At 50.4% G+C, this 20,351-nt stretch overlaps 1 protein-coding gene across 1 annotated transcript; it reads left to right on the forward strand.

Moving 5' to 3' along the window:
• Window positions 1-1,689: 1,689 nt before the first annotated feature.
• NDUFAF6 (NADH:ubiquinone oxidoreductase complex assembly factor 6) lies at window positions 1,690-18,709 on the forward strand. Its single transcript, XM_049773949.1, has 9 exons — window positions 1,690-1,731; window positions 2,377-2,480; window positions 4,783-4,908; window positions 7,282-7,338; window positions 8,019-8,121; window positions 10,520-10,653; window positions 13,602-13,703; window positions 15,339-15,395; window positions 18,562-18,709. Exons 3-9 carry the CDS (start codon window positions 4,819-4,821, stop codon window positions 18,688-18,690), a joined length of 672 nt encoding a protein of 223 aa, XP_049629906.1. The 5' UTR covers window positions 1,690-1,731; window positions 2,377-2,480; window positions 4,783-4,818; the 3' UTR covers window positions 18,691-18,709.
• Window positions 18,710-20,351: the final 1,642 nt, after the last annotated feature.

Below are 20,351 nucleotides of genomic sequence, written 5' to 3' on the forward strand. Positions count from 1 at the left end.
GGAGCACCGCGCAGGGACGCGCCCAGACTCCAGCAACCCATGGACAGCCTGCTCAGGTGTAGGAGCCCATCAGCAGCGGGACAGTTCCTCTGCAACACCTGTTCAGGGTGTGCTGAGTTTCGTGTGGCATGTGCAGAAGAGAACGTGGCACGCACGAAACGCCGCACGTGCACAAAATGTGGCATGCCACGGAACATGGCACATCCACGAAACGTGGCACTCTCCAACAAAAACAGAACACCCACGAAACGTGGAACACCCACGGAACGTGGCACATCCACGAAATGTGGCACACTTCGCCAAACACGCACACCCACAGAACGTGGCACACGTATGAAAGATGGCAATCCACGAAACGTGGCACAGCACATGAAACACGGCACACCCACGAAACGTGGAACGCCCACAGAACGTGGCACGTCCACGAAACATGGCATGCCCACAAAACGTGGCACATGCACAAAATATGCTGATTCATGAAACATGGCACTCACGGAAAAGTGGCACGCCCACGAAACGTGGCAGCCCACCGAACATGGCACGCCCACAAAAGGTGCCAATCCATGAAACATGGCACTCACGGAAAAGTGGCACACCCACGAAACGTGGCACGCCCACAAAAGATGCCAATCCATGAAACATGGCACTCACGGAAAAGTGGCACACCCACGAAATGTGGCAGCCCACTGAACATGGCACACGCACGAAACGTGGCAATCCACGAAACATGGCACTCACGGAAAAGTGGCACACCCACGAAATGTGGCAGCCCACTGAACATGGCACATCCACGAAAAGTGGCAATCCACGAAACGTGGCACGTCCACGAAGCGTGGCACGCCCACAAAAGGTGCCAATCCATGAAACATGGCACTCACGGAAAAGTGGCACACCCACGAAACGTGGCAGCCCACTGAACATGGCACATGCACGGAAAGTGGCGATCCACAAAACGTGGCACGTCCACGAAATGTGGCGTGCCCCACTGAACGTGGCACTTCCACGAAACGTGGCGCACATGCAAAAATGTGGCATGCCCACTGAACGTGACACTCACAGGAGAAACATGGCACTCCCATGAAATGTGGCACATTCATGCACATGTTTCATGAATGTGCCACGTTTCACGGAGGTCCCACGTTTCGTGGCGGTGCCATGTTTCTCCTGTGCGTGTCATGCAAACTGTCGGCCATTCGCGAAATGCGGCACACCCACGGGACGTGGCACACGCACGAAAAGTGGCGACCCACGAAACGTGGCCCTCACCAAGATGTGGTGCGCCCACGAAACGTGGCACGCCCACGGAGCATGGCACACGCGCGGAAAGCGGCACGTGCGCCCGTCAGCTCTTGCAGCGCCGAGACGGAGCCAGCAGCCCGCGCCCGCCGACCGCCTCCGCCCTCCCGCCACGCAGGGTCGCGGGCCGCAGCGCCGCCTGCCGCCTCTCGCGAGACCCGCACTTCCGCCGCGGCCAGGGGCGTGGCCTCGAAGCGGGAGGGGGCGTGGCCGGGCCCCATTGGTCGAGCGCCGCGGGGTCGCAGGTCGCGGCGCGGGTGTCATGGCGGCGTCCATGGCGGCCTGCGGTCTCCTCCGCCGGAGCCTCGCGCCGCCCCGTGGCCTGTGGGCGCGCGCGCGGCGGCTCCCGGGGCCCGCGGGCTGCGGGCGGAGCGTGGCGGCGGGCGGCGGGGCGGCCGTGGCGGGAGCCGAGCGCTTCTGCCTGGCGCTGCTGCGGTGAGCGTCGGCGGGGCCGGAGGGCTGCCCGGAGGCGGGCTTGGGGTCGCTGGGCCCCACGGGTCAGCGGGCGAGCACTGACGCACTGTGCCATCGCACCAGCCCTGCTTCTGTATCGCATTTACTTCTGGTCTTAGGGTCCCACCGGGCAGTGCTCAATTTGGGGATCCTCCCGGCTGTACGCTCAGAAACCGCCCTGGCAGGCTCGGGGGACACTAGGGGGTGCTTCTGTAGTTTAAAACCCTGCGTTCAGGTGTGGGGAGACAGATGTGCGCCTGGCGTGTTGGGGCCTGGCACTCCAGCACCCCTGAGCGTAGTCCTGGAACCTCCCCCGAGAAGGACGCACAGAAACAGCCCCACAAACCTGAATGAATGCCAATGCCTAATGGAGTCACTTATGCCAAAGGCGACTCCTCTTCCTGCAGCTTGACTGAACCCGCACTGACACCGAGTGGGCCTGGAACTGACATCCCAGCTCCTCCCCAAGTCAGACTATCCCAATCGAGGTCCAGGGGATGGGACCTTTCCCTGTGATGCCTAAACTCTGAGACCCAGCAGCCAGTGTGGCCTCCCCTGTGTTCGACAGGTCCAGTTCGTGTCCGGGCTGCCTGTGACGGGCATGTCCCCCTCTCGCCTGTGTTGCAGGAAACGCGACTACGAAGGCTACTTGTGTTCGCTGCTGCTGCCCGCGGGTGCCAGGGCCTCTGCCGTCGCGCTGCGGGCCTTCAACGTGGAGCTGGCTCAGGCTGGTATTACTCCCCTCCAAAGACCTTCTGCTGGCGGGGGCTGAAGAGACAAGACAGTGGGTAGGGTACTTGCCTTGCAACCCAGGTTTGATGACTGGGATCCCACTTGGCCACCTGAGCACTGCTGGGGCTGGAGCGATAGTACTGGGCCGATGCTTGCCTTGCACTTGGCTGGCCCAGGTTGGATCCCAGGCACCCTGTATTGTCCTCTGCCAGAGTGTTTCTGTTTTATTTTTTGGACGGGGGGTCACACCCGGTGGTGCTCAGGGGTTACTCCTGGCTCTGCGCTCAGAAATACTCCTGGCAGGCTGGGGAGGGGACGGGACACATGGGATGCTGAGATTGGAACCACTGTCCATTCTGGGTCAGCTGCGTGCAAGGCAAAAGTCCTACTGCTGTGCTACCTCTTCAGCCCCTGGAGTGTTTCTTTCCTTTTGTTTTGTTTTTGTTTTGTTTGGGGGCCACACCCGGGAACAATCAGGGTTTATTCCTGGCTCTGACCTCAGAAATCGCTCCTGAGTGGGAATGATCTACAGGGTAAGGCGCCTGTTTTGTATGCGGTTGACCCAAACAGACCGCGGTTTGAATCCTGACGTCCCCTATGGTCCCCTAAGCCTGCCAGGAGTGACTTCTGAGTGCAGAACCAGGAGGAACCCCCGACCACCACCCGGAGTGACCCCTAAACCAAAAACAAACAAACAAAAAGACAAAAAAAAAAGAACTCTCCCTTTATGGGGCCAGAGAGATAGCATGGAGGTAGGGCATTAGCCTTGCATGAAGAAAGACCGTGTTTCGAATCCCAGCATCCCATATGGTCCCCCCAAGCCAGGGGCAATTTCTGAGCGCCTAGACACGAGTAATCCCTGAGCATCAAAAGGGTGTGGCCCAAAAAAGAAAAAAACATTCAGTGATGGGTTTTCCCAGTTGTCTCTTCAGATCATGATTCAAACAAGTCCTATTTGTTGGAAATGTTTGGTTTCTCTTAAATCCCTTTTCATTCAACTCTTCTCTCTTCCTTGTGATTTCTTTCTTTTATATATATCTTTATTTAAACACCTTGATGACAGACATGATTGTAGTTGGGTTTCAGTCATGTGAAGAACACCCCCCTTCACTGGTGCAACATTCCCACCACCAATGTCCCAAATCTCCCTCCATCCCACCCCACCCCCACCTATACTCTCAGTAGGCTATCCAGTTCCTCATCCATTCACATGGTTATGGTAGTTCTCAGTGTAGTTATTTCTATAACTGCACTCACCACTCTTTGTGGTGAGCTTCATGAAGTAAGCTGGACGTTCCAGCCCTCCTCTCATTGTCTCTAAGGATTGTTGCAAAAATGACTTTTATTTTTCTTAAAACCATAGTGAGTGAGACTATTCTGCATCTATCTCTCTCCCTCTGACTTATTTCACTCAGCAAATAGATTCCATATACATCCATGTATAGGAAAATTTTATGACTTCATCCTGACGGCTGCAAATTATTCCTTGTGATTTATTTCTAAAGGAACCCCTCTTATTTTAACATATAAGGAAATTCTGGGTCATACTTGAGGGTGCTTAGAGCCTTTTTCTGACTCTGCTCAGGGGTCATCCTGGCAGTGCTGAGGATCTTAGGTGACCAGGTACCTCGTGCAAGAGCCTTCACCTCTACCCTTGCCATCCGCTCCTAGTTTTATACGTAGACCTTTGACTGGTTACTCCAACAGACCTTCATGTCTTTGGTCAAACACCCACTAATTGGCAACTTTAAGACACTAATTGTTGTGTCCTAGGTTGGGGTGAGGCCTTTCTCTGCACAGCACGGTGCCTGGTGGGTCTAAAGGCGCAGGATAATGGTCTAGAAGTAATCACAAGCAGTCAGAGTTTTATTGGAGTCAACTCGGTTTATTCCATTGGTCCTATCCATGTGCGGACTTTGCGCCATGTCTGCCTAATTCGTCTCCTTCTCTTTCTCCCAGGAGCTCTCTCTGTCTTTCTTCCTCCTGACCAAGGTTCCTTGCTCCTTTTTTCTTGCTCTCTGCAGCTCTCTGTATCTGGCTCAACTTTCTCCCCCTTGTCAACTCTCTTATTCTTTATTTAAGATACCCCTCCCCCTCCCAGGTATGAGTAGACCTGGCCATCTAGGTGATATTAATATTTAATAGAAAGTGTAGGGCATGGGGAGGGGTAACTACCAATAATGATAATGACTAGCTGATATGTAATTCAAGGGGAAGGGAAAACAGGTGTTTGGAATGACGCTCTGTCGGTCTGTCCGTCCGTTGCCTGTGTTCATGGGCCTCTCTAACCTCTGTTGGCAGGTTAAAGACTCAGTGTCAGAGAAAACCCTGGGACAGATGCGCCTACACTTCTGGAAGAACGCGGTGGAGGGGATGTTCCAGGGGGACAGCCCCCCTCCGCAGCCTGTGGCCGTCGAACTGGGGAAGGTGAGGATTTACTGGGCCCCACCAGGACAGTGGAGGGGGGGCTCCAACTCTCAAACCAGCCTGGCTTTGGTGGTCAGCCTATGTGTGTGCACAAGAAACCGAGATTTCAGTGGTCAGGTCTCTGGGGTATTTCCCGCCATGCCTCTCTGTTTTGTAGGAATGAGACTCCCGCTCCCCCTAAAAATCCACTGGCAACATTCAGTGAGGAAAAACAATGTTGGGGGGCATGCAGCCCTCTTTTTTTGCCATACATTTCTTTCTTTATTTCTTTTTTTTTTTTTTTGGTTTTTGGGTCACACCTGGCAGTGCTCAGGGATTACTTCTGGCCTCACTCAGAAATTGCTCTTGGCTGGCTCGGGGGACCATGTAGGATGCCGGGATTTGAATAACTGTTTGTCCTGGATTGGCTGCATGCAAGCAAACGCCCTACTGCTGTACTATCTCTTCAGCCCCTATGCCATACATTTCTATTTGATGGGTTTTTTTGGTTGGTTTTTTTTTGTTGTTGTTGTTGTTTTTTTTTTTTTTTTGGTGCGAGATTGTTGCATGTCTAAATTTTTTTTTCTTTTTTAAACATTTTTTATGGGGTGGGGCACACCCAGCGATGCTCAAGGCTTACTCCTCACTCTATTCAGGAATCTCTCCTGACAAGGCTCAGAGGACCATATGGGCTGCTAGGAACCAAACCCAGGCCCTCCTTGCTGCAGAGGAAGAAGGAAGTGGTCACTGAAGTGCAGATATTCTCTGTTTTGTTTTTTGGGGGGATCACATTTGGCAGTGCTCAGAGCTTACTTTGGGGTCTGCCCACTGGGATCACTTCTGGAGGGCTCAGGGGACCATATGGGATACTGGGGTTTGAACCTGGGTGAGCCACATGAAGGGGAAAGGGTCCTTCCTCCTTGCTGTGTATCTCTCCAACCCTCTGCTAACGTTCTTTCGGTTTTGTTTTGTGTGAGGTCACCTGGAGCTGTGCTCAGGGTTTATGTGGCTCTACATTTGAGAATCTTGCCTGAAAGCCTGGGGCAGACCGTTTGGGATTGTACCCAGGTCAACCTTTTTTAAGGAAAGTGCTCTATTTTCTGTGCTAACTCCCTGGCCCTATTTCTTCCCTGACTCAGTTTCTTGTCTATTGGTATAGGCTTATACATTCCTATTTTCTTTTTTACTTGTTTATAATTCAGTACAAGATTTTGGTGTTCAAAATATTCTGGATTTGAGGCTATGTGTTAGGTTGGCTGTAGGGTACTTGCCTTGTGTTCATGAAACGTTGGCCTGAATCCTTGGCATTGGAGGAAAGAAAACTACATAGACAAAACAAATAAAAAACACCAACAAGGGAATCAGAGCAATAGCACAGTGGTTAAGGCGTTTGCCTTGCATGTGCCTGATCTGGGTTCGATCCCCAGCATCCTATTATGGTTCTTTGAACCCACCAGGAGTAACCCTGAACACTGCTGGGTGTGGCCCTTCCTAAAATAAAATTTAAAAACAAAACTTATATTTGTCAATAAAATGTCTATGATCAGGGGCTGGAGCGATAGCACACCTGTAGGGTGTTTGCTTTGCATGCAGCCAACGCAGGACGAACCCTGGTTCAAATCCCAGCATCCCATATGGTCCTCGAGCCTGCCAGGAGGAACCCCTGAGTGCCGCTGGGTGTGCGGGGGGGGGGGGGGGGGGGGGGGGGGGCCCCCGCCAAATGTCTAAGATCACAGTGACCCAAGTATCCAAATTTGGACAGAGAGGTAGATTCCGTCATACTGACTCCGCTTAGGACAATCCACTGTCATTTTCCTCTAAGTGCTGTCTGTTTTCTGGCAGGAGGACTTTCTTTTTCTGTGGGGTGATCATACCTGGTGGTGCTTGGGTGTCACTCCCAGCTGTATTGGGGGAACCCTGGGTTACAAGGGATGGGACCCATGGACCCGGAGAGATAGCACAGCATTGTTTGCCTTGCAAGCAGCCGATCCAGGACCTAAGGTGGTTGGTTCGAATCCCGGTGTCCCATAGGGTCCCCCGTGCCTGCCAGGAGCTATTTCTGAGCAGACAGTCAGGAGTAACCCCTGAGCACTGCCGGGTGTGGCCCAAAAACCAAAAAAAAAAAAAAAAAAAAAAAAACAAACAAAGGATGGGACCTGGGCCCCTGCATGCTAAGCCTGGTTCAGACCATGACACCTTTTCCCAGGCCCTGGAAGTCCTGGAAATGATTCTGAAATGTGGTTCTGGGAATGTTGGTTTTGCCTTTGTTTCCTTCCCAGGGTTTGTATTTATTTGGTTTCTTTGTTTTATCCAGGTTTACAGTTGTTTCTAACATTTTCCAAAGACTTAAAACACTTTATTTCATTTATGGTTTGTTTTATTATTTATTTGTAGGCCATCAAAAGACATAAGTTGACTAAAAGGTGGCTTATGAAAATCATTGAGGAAAGAGTAAGTGGAAGATATTTATCTTTTTTTCCTTTCATTTTGCGATCATTATCCTCCCCCCCTCTCTCCTTTTCTCTTTCCTTCTCTCTCTGCCTCCCTAGTGCACTCAGGGATCACTCCTAGCAGGGCTAGGGGGACCATCTAGGATGCTGGGGATCAAACCCAGGTTGACTCTGTGCAAGTCAAATACCTCAGTGTGCTGTGCCTTAGCTCTGGCCCCAATTTTAATCTCATGTTATTGGCTTTAGCAGTAATCCTAAATCACTGATATTCTTTATCATTGAATTCATTAGGACAAAGACACAGTGCTTTTATTAGTTATTGACTGCTACCCCTCCCCCAACTTGCTGCCTACCTTACCTGGATGGTGAGACCCTCCCACAGCTGGTGAGAGGCAGGTGCACAAGGAAGATCAATAGGATAGATGCAGAGGGGCTGCTTACCTTAGAGGTCATGTGAGGAATATGTACATGGCAGTTAGGGCCTTGTAATAAAGCTGAATGTCTCCTGAGACTTCATCTGACTGCGGTGGATCATCCTGAACCCACAGACCAAAGGGGCTGCAGGCGCAGGCCGAGCTGAGAAAGGCCTCATTCACCATCCACCACAACTAGGACTTTTAAATAATTAATGCAACGAATTGACAGGTCAGTAAAGTTTATTTACACTTTGTTTGGCTTCAGGAGAAAGATTTAGATGACAAACCCTACCGGAATATTCAGGAGCTGGAAAGTTATGCGGAAAACACGCAGAGCTCACTTCTCTATCTGACTCTAGAAATCCTGGGTAAGAGATTGGCTTCATGTTCTACTTCTGTTTCTTCATTCTTTTTTATTTTTTTTTTTGACACACCCAATGGTGTTCAGGGGTTACTCCTGGCTCTACTTAGGGGACCATATGGGATGCCGGAAATTGAACCCAGGTCCATCATGTGTAAGGCAAACACCCTCTTTGCTGTGCTATCGCTTCAGCCCCACTACTTCTGTTTCTTTTTGTTTTTTTTTTTTTTTTTTTTTTTTTTTTTTGTTTTTTTTTTTTTGGTTTTTGGGCCACACCCAGCGGTGCTCAGGGGTTACTCCTGGCTGTCTGCTCAGAAATAGCTCCTGGCAGGCACGGGGGACCATATGGGACACCGGGATTCGAACCAACCACCTTTGGTCCTGGATCGGCTGCTTGCAAGGCAAACGCCGCTGTGCTATCTCTCCGGGCCCTTCTGTTTCTTTTTGTGTGTGTGTGTGTGTGTGTGTGGTTTTGGGTCACACCCGGCAGTGCTTAGGGGTTATTCCTGGCTCCATGCTCAGAAATTGCTCCTGGCAGGCATGGGGGACCAAATGGGACGCCGGGATTTGAACTGATGACCTGCATGAAAGGCAAACGCCTTACCTCCATGCTATCTCTCCGGCCCCTACTTCTGTTTCTTTGTGTGTGTGTGTGTGTGTGTGTGTGTGTGTGTGTGTGTGTGGTTTTGGGTCACACCCGGCAGTGCTCAGGGGTTATTCCTGGCTCCATGCTCAGAAATTGCTCCTGGCAGGCACGGGGGACCAAATGGGACGCCGGGATTTGAACTGATGACCTTCTGCATGAAAGGCAAACGCCTTACCTCCATGCTATCTCTCCGGCCCCTACTTCTGTTTCTTTTTTTTTTTTTTTTTTTTTTGGTTTTTGGGCCACACCCGGCGGTGCTCAGGGGTTATTCCTGGCTGTCTGCTCAGAAACAGCACCTGGCAGGCACGGGGGACCATATGGGACACCGGGATTCGAACCAACCACCTTTGGTCCTGGATCGGCTGCTTGCAAGGCAAACGCCGCTGTGCTATCTCTCCGGGCCTGCTACTTCTGTTTCTTAAAGAAGAAACCTATTTATGCTTTGGTGACCGACCCAGTTCAACACCAAACTTTTTTTTATACTAGCTATAAAAATAAAAATAAAGTCTTTCTTTCCCCTGACACTGTATCACAGTAGGGAGGGCATTTGCCTTGCACATAGCCAATCTGGGTTCAATCCCCAGCATTCCTTTTGGTCCCGTGAGTACTGCCAGGAATGACCCCTGAGTGTAGAGCCAGGAGTAACCCCTGAGCATCACTAGGTATGGCCCAAAAAACAGAACTTTTTTTGGAGGGCTCATACCTGGTGGCACTCAGGCACTCCTAGCTCTGCTCAGGAATCAACCCAGGACTTCCCGGGTCAGCCGCATGCAAGGCAAACACCCTAAAGCTTTGCCATGTCTCTGGTCCCAAAATCAAAAAATTTTTTTGAAAAGAAAGGGAATTAAGGGTGGGAGCAGTGGCACAAGCAATAGGGAGTTTGCCTTGCACGCGCTAACCTAGGGCACTGATTTCTGAGCGCATAGCCAGGAGTAACCCCTGAGTGTCACCGGGCGTGGCCCCCCAAAAAACAAAACAAAACAAAAAAGAATAAAGAAAAGGAATTAACCTCATGGAGGTTTATTAGACAGATTCTTTTTTTTTGGGGGGGGGTCACACCCAGCAGTGCTCAGGGTTTACTCCTGGCTCTATGCTCAGAAATCGCTCCAGGCAGGGTCTGGGGAATCATATGAGATGCTGGGATTTGAATCACCATCCTTCTGCATGCAAGGCAAATGCCTTACTCCATGCCATCTCTCCGGCTCCTATTAGACAGATTCTAATACCCGAGCAGGTCCTCATCATAGCACATCAGCACCCCTAGGCTGCCATCAGGGACAATCCAGTGTTTGTAGGGGACTTCCTTGGCGTGTCACAGTGTCGCCTGCAGTCTGGGAGGCCACTGGCCTGTCCCCCCATGTTCCAAATCAAAGTGGTAGAAGGAAAACTTCTGTGTGGATCTTGAAGTGCCGAGACTGATCTGAGACAGGCAGCTTCTTGACTCTACCAGTTTGCTCCCCTGGTCTCTGGTTTTCAGACATCGAGACTGGCCCATGGGGTCGAAGATAGATGGTATTGGATGGGGGAGTGCACCCAAGGCCCTGAATTCTGGGCCCACCCCTGCTGGGTGTAGCCTGGCACATGGCTAAGGTGGCTGACTCCTGTCTACCCTGTCTGCATGCCGGCCGCCCATCCATACCAGCAGTGGGCCTGGGTTTTTCCCAAGCATTCTCGGGGCATTCGAGGCCTCCTATACTATTCTCGTCTCTGCCCTACCTTTTGAGTAGACTGAATGGCCCTGTGTGCTCTGCTTCCACAGGGGTGAAGGACATTCACGCCGATCACGCCGCCAGCCACATTGGGAAGGCCCAGGGCATCCTCACCTGCCTGCGGGCCACGCCTTACCACAGCCACCGACGCCGGCCGCTGCTGCCCATGGACATCTGCGCGCTGGTGAGGCTGGTGTGGGCCAGGGCAAGCCACGCACTCGCTGGGACCAGGGAGGGAGAGCTGAGAGCCTGTGTCCACGGTGCTTCAAACCCAGCATTTCTCCCCTAGTGGCTGCACTCTGGGGCCTACTTGTCTCGGGCCTCTGAGTAGGGTGACAACTTGGAGGATCCAGTATCCTGCTGGGTGTCGTCTCACCTGGATGCCTCCTTCTCTTTCGCCCTCTGTTCCAGCGTGCCACAGTGACTGCCCACCTGAGCCTGCCTTTAATTTGATTTCTAAGGAACCTGGCTTATGGGAACTTCTGTTCTCCCTGGAGATTTACTGTCGTCGATTGGTTCTTTTCTTTTCTTTCTTTTTTTTTTTTGGTTTTTGGGTCACACCCGGCTGCGCTCAGGGGTTACTCCTGGCTCTATGCTCAGAAATCGCTCCTGGCAGGCTCAGGGGACCATATGGGATGCCAGGATTTGAACCACCGACCTTCTGCATGAAAGGCAAATGCCTTACCTTCATGCTATCTCTCTGGCTCCAATTGGTTCTTTTCAGTATGCTCCATGTTTGCTTTTTATTTTCCTTATGTTTTGTTTGTGGAACACACCCTGCAGTGCTCAGGGATTACTCCTGGCAGGCTCCGGGACCCTGTGGTGTGTCAGGAATTGAACACAGGTTGGCTGCATGCAAAGCAAGCGCCCTCTCCACTGTGTTATCACTCTGGCCCCTCACTTTCTTATTTATGGGGGATGGGGGAGAGAGAGCACTCCCAGAATACTATGGGGACCCAGGGACCCCCTCCCCATGCCTAGCCTGATTCTAGCCCTTAGAGCATTTCCAGACCCCCTGTGTGCTTGTTTTTTTGTTTTGTTTTTTGCTGTGTGTATATTTCGTTCCCTCTGCGAGTCATGCAGACATCTTTTGTGTGCGTTCTTGTCTCTGAACCTCACACCTTTTTAAAAAATAATTTCTTTATTGGGGCCGGCGAGATAGCATGGAGGTAAGGTGTTTGCCTTCCATGCAGAAGGACAGTGGTTTGAATCCCGGTATCCCATATGGTCTCCCGTGCCTGCCAGGAGCGATTTCTGAGCATAGAGCCAGGAGTAACCCCTGAGTGTGCTGGGTGTGACCCAAAAACCAAAAAAAAATTTTTTTCTTTATTTAAGCACAGTGGTTACAAGCATGTTTCTAATTGGGTCTCAGCTATAAAATGCAAACACCCCTTCACTGTGCAAACCTTCTGCCACCATTGCCCCCTATTTCCTATCTGCCCCCAACCCTGCCTGTCTTCAAGACAGGCATTGTATTTTTCTCTCTATCATTGTCATGGTAGCTGTTAGTTATTTCTCTAACTGCACTTACCACTCTTTGTGATAAGCTTGTTATCATGGGCTAACAGGGGTGGCGAACAGTGTTTTTTACCCTCACTCAAAATGGCAAAATGCAATGTGTTTAATATATTATTGTTAAAATTATATGCTTTTGTGTGAGTATTTGTCTGTTTTGGCAGGTCACTGCGTGGTGTGGCTCTCTGACTCTCACAGTTTAAAATTTTGGCTCTTTGTGTCGAACTTGTTCGCCACCCCTGGGCTAGACCTTCCAGCCCTCATCTCTGTTGTCTCTGGGTGTTATTATATTGTCTTTTATTTTTCTTAGATCCCATAGATGAGTGAGACTATTTTGTGCTTATTTCTCTCCCTCTGACTTATTTCTCTCAACATAATATTCTCTAAATCCATCCATGTATTAGCAAATTTCATGACTTCATTTCTTCTAACAATTGCATACTATTCCATTGTATAGATGTACTACAGTTTCTCTAGCCACTCATCTGTTGTTGGGCATCTGGGTTATTTCCAGATTCTGGCAATTGTAAGTAGTGATGCTATGGACATAGTGCAGAGAGCATTATTGTATTGTGTTTCTGTGTTCGTAGGGTATACCCTAGGATCATACGGGAGCTCAATTTCCTCAGTTTTTTGAGGAATCCCCATGTAGTTTTCCATAAAGGCTAGACTAGACGGCATTCCCACGAGCAGTGATTAAGAGTTCCTTTCTCCCACATCCCCACCATCACTAAGATTGTTCTTGTTCTTTGTGATGTGTGCCAGTCTCTGTGGCATGAAATGATATCTTTTTTTTTTTTTTTAATTTTTATTTTTTTATTTAAACACCTTGATTACATACATGATTGTTTTTGGGTTTCAGTCATGTAAAGAACACCACCCATCACCAGTGCAACATTTGAAATGATATCTTAATGTTGTTTTGATTTGCATCTCCCTGATGATTAGTGAGGTGGAGCATTTTTCCTTGTGTCTTTTGGCCATTTGTGTTTCTTTGAGGAATTGTCTGTTCATTTCTTCTCCCCATTGTTTGATGGGGTTAGATGTTTTTTCTTGTTAAGTTCTGTCAGTACCTTATATATCTTAGATATTAGCCCCTTTTCTAATGGGTGTTGTATGAATAGTTTCTCCCATTCCAAGGGTGACCTTTTTACCCTCGTCACTTTCCTTTGCATTGCAGAAGCTTTTCAGTTTAATGTAATCCCATTTGTTTATAGACAGTGGTTAAACCTCACTATTTATTTGATGCTTTGACCCATTTTCTTTTTGAGGATATTTTTGTTTGTTTGTTTTTGGGCCATACCTGATGATGTTCGGGGGTTACTCCTGGTTCTGTGCTGAAATCGCTCCTGGCTCGGGGGACCATATGGGACTCAGGGGGACCGAACACAGTCCTTTCTAACTCAGCTGCGTGCAAGGCAAATGCCCTACTGCTTGCCCCACTGCTCTGGTCCCTTTTTGAGTTTTATTTTGGGGGGATGGTTTGTTTTTAGAGTCACACTTGGAACTGCTCAGGAGTGACTCCTGGTTCAGTGCACTAGGGAGCCATGCTCAACCCCATCTGACCTGGTTCTGGGGCTCTTGATTCTGCTCCCCTTCGTCCCCTCCTCCCCACAGCATGGCGCCTCCCAGGAGGATTTTGTTCGGAAGAAGCGGGACAAGCACGTGCGAGATGTGATCTATGACATTGCCAGCCAGGCCCACTTGCACCTTGAGCATGTGAGTGGGGCCCTTGTTTCTTGGGGGGCTCTGGGGAGTGGGGTGAGCAAGTATGGGTGAGGAGAGGGTGGTGTCTGGCACTTCCGCCCCTCAGAACCCTCAGACAAGGGGGGCCAACCCAGCTGGCACCCAGCTATTTGAAGCAGTGTCCTGGACTGTGGATCCAGCTGTGTCTCCCTCCCCATGCCCGCCCCCCACCAAGGCCTGGCCCAGCCCTCGTTCTGCCTCTAGGGAGCGCTCCAGCTTCTCCTCTGGTTTCCCAGGGTCAAACTCCTCACATTGTTGGCTTTCATTGACTTTCCAGAGCCAGTGCTTATTGCCAGATTTTTGTTGTTGTTGTTGTTCTTTTTGGGCCACACCCAGTGATGCTGAGGGGTTACTCCTAGCTATGTACTCAGAAATCGCTCCTGGCTTGGGGGACCATCAGGGACACTGGGGGATCAAACTGCAGTCCATCCTAAGTTAGCGCGTGCAAGGCAAACGCCCTACCACTGTGCCACTGCTCCGGCCCTATTGCCAGAATTTTTTTGTTTGTTTGTTTTGGTTTTGGTTTTTGGGCTATACCTGGCAGTGCTCAGAGTTTACTCCTGGTTCTACACTAGAAATTATTCTTCTTGATGGGGCCAGAGAGATAGCACAGCGGTAGGGCATTTGCCTTGCATATAGCTGAACCAGGATGGACCTGGATTTGATTACTGGCATCCCATATGGTCCTCTAAGCCTGCCAAGAATGATTTATGAACACAGAGCCAGGAGTAGCCCCTGAGTGCTGCCAGGTATGGCCCAAAAACAAAAACTTGGGGCTGGAAAGATAGCATGGAGGTAAGGCCTTGCATGTAGAAGGACGGTGGTTCGAATCCCGGCATCCCATATGGTCCCCCGAGCCTGCTGGGAGCGATTTCTGAGCGTAGAGCCAGGAGTAGCCCCTGAGTCCTGCCGGATGTGACCTCAAAACAAAGCCAAAAAAAACTTGGGCCGGAGGGACCAGAGCAGTGTTGCAGGATGTAAGGCATCTGCCTTGTGCGCCCTAACCTAGGACCGACCGCGATTTGATACCCTGGCGTCCCATATGGTTAAGCCAGGAGCAGTTTTTGAGTGCATTGCCAGGAGTAACCCCTGAGTGTCACTGAGTGTGACCAAAAAAGGGGGGGGTCAAAGTGATAACACAGCAATAGGGCATTTGCCTTGCACACAGCTAACCCAGGATGGACCTTGGTTTGATTCCCTGAGTCCCATATGGTCCCCCAAGCCAGGAGCTATTTCTGAGCGCATAGCCAGGGGTAACCACTGAGTGCCACAGGGTGTGGCCCAAAAAGCAAAAAAAAAAAAAAAAATTTATTCTCAGGCTTGGGGGACCCTGTGTGATTCTGAGGAATCCAACCCAGGTCGCCTGTGTATAAGGCAAACGCCCTTCTCACTGTACTATTATTCCAACCCCAGTTACCAGACTACTTAGACCTGGGGGCCTGAGGCACAAGGCCAGCCTGAGTTTGATCCCTGGCATCCCACATGGTCCCAAGCACTATCAGGAGTGATCCTGAGTGCAGAGCCAGGAGTGACTCCTGAACGCTAGGGTGTGGCTCCAAAATCAAACAATAGTCTCATCTCAGCACCTGCTTTCTTCTCCTTTCACAGGCTCGATCTTTCCACCAGAACGTCCCCACACCTGCGTTTCCTGCCTTTCTGCAGACGGTAGGATGAGCCCAGGATGTGCCCACAGATATGTCTGACTTGGGGTTGGGGCTCCTGTGGGCAGCTGGCAGGCTCCCTCCTGCTTAGCAGGCTTGTCTTCTCTGTCCTCCTCAGCTGGGGGCACCCTCTATAGCTAGATGCTGCTCCCCACAGCCAGAAGGCTTTGTTTTGGTTTGACCCCACTGTGCCACTTTGTGACCTTGGCCCTGGGAATTTCTCACCCACTGACCCTCACCTCGAGAATCGTGGTCACAGGAAGCGAGTCTAGGAGGACTTTCCTGGTTGTTTCCTGGTTATATTTCCTAGTTGTTATTGGCATAGTTCTGGTTTGTAGGATCCTGTTCCTCTCTCTTGGGACCCAGGCAGAGCAGACCCCAGAGAGGCTGTGACCCCACCAATGTCTAGGGCTGTGACATGTGCCTACAAGTGAACCTGGTGCCTGCTTTTCTCACCTCCGTGGCCTTTGATCAGTCTGTAGGGTCGTCCTGGAATCTTGTATTTCTGGCCATGTCCTGCGATCCTGAAGTCTGGACCAGAGCACTAGGACAGTGGGCAGGGTACTTGCCTCACACAAGGCCAATATGGGTTTGATCCCTGGCATCCCCTAGGGTCCCCCGAGCACCACCAGGAAGAACCCTCGAGCATTGCATGGTATGGCCCCAATACAGAAACAAATAAACCAAAATAGCTACGAGAAGATTTGCTTCTGCCCCTTTCTGTCTCCAGCCCAGTGCTCACATGCAAACATTGGAGATGAGATTTCCTGGGGGTGCCATGGACTCTTTCTTTGTCTTATTTATTTCCCCGGCCTGATGTATGTAAGCTTCAGGCTATGCCACTCATGCACCCAGAGCCCCACATTATAACCTTCTCAATGTTCTCGATTTCTGGCCATATAAAGGGAACTAGGATCTCTACTCCATTCTCTCCTTCCTGGGAGGCATCTCTGAGCCTGCTCCCCCGCTCAGCCCTGTCCCTTCACAGGGTCATCCCTGTGTCCGTCTCTCCCTCCCTTCCACTTATAGGGGAATTTCTTTGTTTGTTTTTTGTTTTGGGGTCATATCTGGCTGCACTTAGGGGTTACTCTTGGCTGTGCTCAGAAATCGCTCCTGGCAGGCACGGGGGACCATATGGGATGCCGGGATTCGAACCACCGTTGGTCCTGGGTCAGCCGCTTGCAAGGCAAACGCCCTACCACTGTGTTATCTCTCCGGCCCCCTATAGGGGCATTTCTGTCCATCTCACGAACTGCACTCCTGTTGGTAGCGGCTCCTCTCACCATTTACACACTGTTGTTCAGGCAGTGATTTTCTGCCAGCTCAGGGTGCCCCTCCTCCCCAGCCCAGGCATGCACAGGGCTTTTAAACAGACCTTGGCCTTGAGACCCTCGGTGGACAATGAAGTGACTACCTCGATGCTGCATCCAAGTCCTATCCCCTCCTCTCCCTTACTCCCCATTTTTTTCCTCCCTTCCTTTCCCATTATTTCTCCTCCCCTCCCCTCTTCTTTCCTCTCCCTTCTCCTCTTCTTTCCTCCCCTTCCCTTCCCTTCCTTTCCTCCCTTCTTTTCTCCCTCCCACCTACCTTTCTTCTTCCACCACACCTGGCTATGCTCAGGGCTTACTCCTGGTTCTGTTCTCAGGGTTTACTCCTGCCAGGCCCAGGGTACCATATGGGGTGCCAATGATTGAACCTGGATTGGCCACCTTCAAAGCAAGCACCAGACCTCCCCACTGTCATATTGCTCCAGCCCCAAGGCTTTGTACCTTTTCATAAAGAGTTTGCTTAGGGGGGCCAGAGACATAGCATGGAGGTAAGGCGTTTGCCTTTCATGCAGAAGGATGGTGGTTTGAATCCCGGCATCCCATATGGTCTTTTGTGCCTGCCAGGGGCGATTTCTGAGCCTAGAACCAGGAGTAACCCCTGAACACTGCTGGGTGTGACCAAAAAAAACAAAAACAAACAAACAAACAAACAAACAAATAAATAAAAGAGTTTGCTTAGGGGCTGCAGCAATAGCACAGTGGAAGGCCATTTGCCTTGCACGCAACTGACCCAGTAAGGACCTGGGTTTGGTCCCTGGCATCCCACATGGTCCCCTGAGCCTGCCAGGGTCGATTTCTGAATGCAAAGCCAGAAGTAACCCCTAAGTGCTGTCAGGTGTGGCCCAAAAACAAAGAAAAAAAAATAAAAAAAATAATTTGCTTAGTTTTGTTTCTGAACTTTATAAACAGAAACATCCTTTGCTCTGTGTTTGTTCTCTCTCGGTCTCTCTCCATCCTTTGCTCTGTGTTCTCTCTCTCCCTCTCTCCCCCCCCCTCACACACACACACACACACACACACACACACACACACACTTGTCTGTTGTATTGCATCTGGCCACCTAACTCAAATGTACATTGTACTGCCTTTTTTTTTTTTTTTCTGGGACCATACCTGACAGTTCTCAAGGCTTTCTCCTGCCTGTCTCTGCATTCAGGGTAACTCCTGTGAGATTTTGGGTATCGTATAGGAGGGGTGGTACTGGGGATCATACCTGGGTCAGCTGTGTACAAGGCAAATCCCCTATCCATTGTATTATCTCTCTGGCCCCTTTGTTTTATGAGAGGATTTTGTTATTATTTTTCCCTCCTCTTTCAAACTTCTGGGCTGTTCTAATCTGAGGCATTCACACATTCACACAGCTCTCTTCTGTGGTATGCAGAGGGCTTAAAATGTAAGTAGTAGGGCTGGAGCAATGGCAATTGGTAGGGCATTTGCCTTGCATGTAGCTGACACGTGGTTGATTTCGGGAAATTCCATGTGATTTCTTGAGCCTGCAAAGAGTGATTCTTAAGTACAGAGCCAGGAATAACCTGAGAACTGCTGGATGTAGTGCCCCCCCCCCCCCCCAAAAAAAAAAGTAGGTAGTAACTGTGTTTCTTAGTGTTTGGCCCAGCCTGGGGTATTAATCGCCCTGTGAGGTGGCTGCAGATTCTTACATGTGCTTCTAGGGGGCGCTGTGCCCACGTGCTAAGAAGGAGGGGCCTTCGGTTTGTGTGTGGACGGGGCAAGGCTCCCTAGTGGAAATTATGAAAATAATAAAATCTTGCAAGTTAGGAATAACTGAAAAAGAGATGAAGAAGAGACCACTTTTCTCATCATACACTGTTTTTCTTTTCCCAGGTTGCCCTGGAGGACTATTTAAAGAAAATTCAGAAAGTAGATTTTGACATTTTCCACCCATTCTTGCAGCAAAAGAGCACGTTGCTTCCATTACTCCTGTACGTCCGGTCGTGGAGGAAAAGATATTAAAAGAGTTAGACGGTGCTGGAAGGAATAGGCTTCAGTCGCTCTGTATAAGCGATAAAGCCCTGCTTCTCACTGCCTGATATAGCAGGATTGTCTGTTAGTCTCAAGACGAGTGGCCACTGAGCATAGAGCCAGGAGTAAGCTCTGAGCACTTCTGGGTGTGGCCCCAAGCGCCCCTCCCCCAATAAAATGAAATAATAAAGAAAAATTTCAGGTGCCAGAGCGATAGTACAGTGGAAAGGGCATTTGCCTTGCACGTGGGCTGACCTGGATTCAGTTTCCAGCATTTCATATGGCTCCCCGAGCACTGCTAGGAGTGATCTGTAAACACAGGTTCAGGAGGAACCTCTGAACATCACTGGGTTTAGCTGAAAAATTAAAAAATAGGGGCTGGAGGGATAGCACAGTATGGTGTTTGCCTTGCATGCAACTGACCCGGGTCGACCTGAGTTTGATCCCCGATATCCCATATAGTCCCCTGAGCCTTCTAGGAGTGATTTCTGAGTGCAGAGCAAGGAGTAACCTCTGAGCACTGGGTGTGGCTCAAAAACAAAAGAAAAAAAATTAAAAAATAAACGGGCTGGAGAGAGAGCACAGCGGTGTTTGCCTTGCAAGTAACCGACCTAGGACCTAAGGTGGTTGGTTCGAATCCCAGCATCCCATATGGTCCCCCGTGCCTGCCAGGAGCAATTTCTGAGCATAGATCCAGGAGTAACTCCCGATCGTTGCTGGGTGTGACCCAAAAAAAAAACAAAAAAATAAAATAAAAAATAAAGAAACGGGCCGGAGTGGTGGCACAGTGGTAAGGTGCTTGCTTTGCGCATGGTGACCTAGGACAGACCACGTTTTGATCCCCCAGCAACCCATCAGGTCCCCGAACCAGGAGCAGTTTCTGAATGGAGAGTCAGGAGTAACCCCTGAGTGTCACCTGGTGTGACCCAAAAAAAAAATAAAGAAGCAAGAAGTGGGGCCTGAGAGGCAGCTGTTTCCTCATCCCCTCACATGGAGACATCAGCTCTGCGGGCCAGGAAGTATTGGATGGGCTTCGATGCCTCCTGAACACCACTTGGGGGACCCCCCCCCAACCCTGTTTTGTGGCTCTTCCCTCCACTGCTTCGTGTCCCAGCTCAGACATGGATTTGCCTACCCTGAGAACATCTGCTATTCCTTGATTGTGCTAAAACAGATCTTCTTTTCTGGGGCAGAATTAACTCACAAGCACATGCAGATTTGCTGTTGAGACACATGCCCGTGTGTGTTCTAGAAAGGTAACCTTCGAGGCTCAGCTCTCATTCAAAACATCCTCCTGGATGAGAGCATGCTCAGCAGGGAGGGCAAGGGCCTTGTTCCAGGGTGGACCTGGGACAGCCTCTCCCTGGCCCCATCCATGTCCCCAGTCACAGCCTGTTCATTTTCATGTGCTTCTCTGTTCTCTTCTGCAAGACAAATGGAAGTTTGTCCAAATCGAAACCAGTTTTCAATCACTCGAATACTGAACATCTTTTGAGACAATGAGGGCAGTGGGTGTAGGCAGGTATTCCTGTTGGAGTCACAACAAGCACACTGGCCTGGGGCCCTCTATGACTCAAAGGACTCTGCATGGAAGAGCCCTGGGTTCCATCTCTGGCATCACATGGGTCACCTGAGCACTGCTGAGTATGGCT

This window comes from Suncus etruscus, chromosome 5 (assembly GCF_024139225.1).
Source record: "Suncus etruscus isolate mSunEtr1 chromosome 5, mSunEtr1.pri.cur, whole genome shotgun sequence".
NCBI lineage: Eukaryota > Metazoa > Chordata > Mammalia > Eulipotyphla > Soricidae > Suncus > Suncus etruscus.

Excerpts from the sequence above, each read along its gene's own strand:
- NDUFAF6 (XM_049773949.1), top strand. The coding sequence starts at position 4,819 with ATGCGCCTACACTTCTGGAAGAACGCGGTGGAGGGGATGTTCCAGGGG. Across the intron at positions 10,654-13,601 it reads CCATGGACATCTGCGCGCTG|CATGGCGCCTCCCAGGAGGA; the intron begins GTGAGGCTGGTG and ends TCCTCCCCACAG. Across the intron at positions 15,396-18,561 it reads TTCCTGCCTTTCTGCAGACG|GTTGCCCTGGAGGACTATTT; the intron begins GTAGGATGAGCC and ends TTCTTTTCCCAG.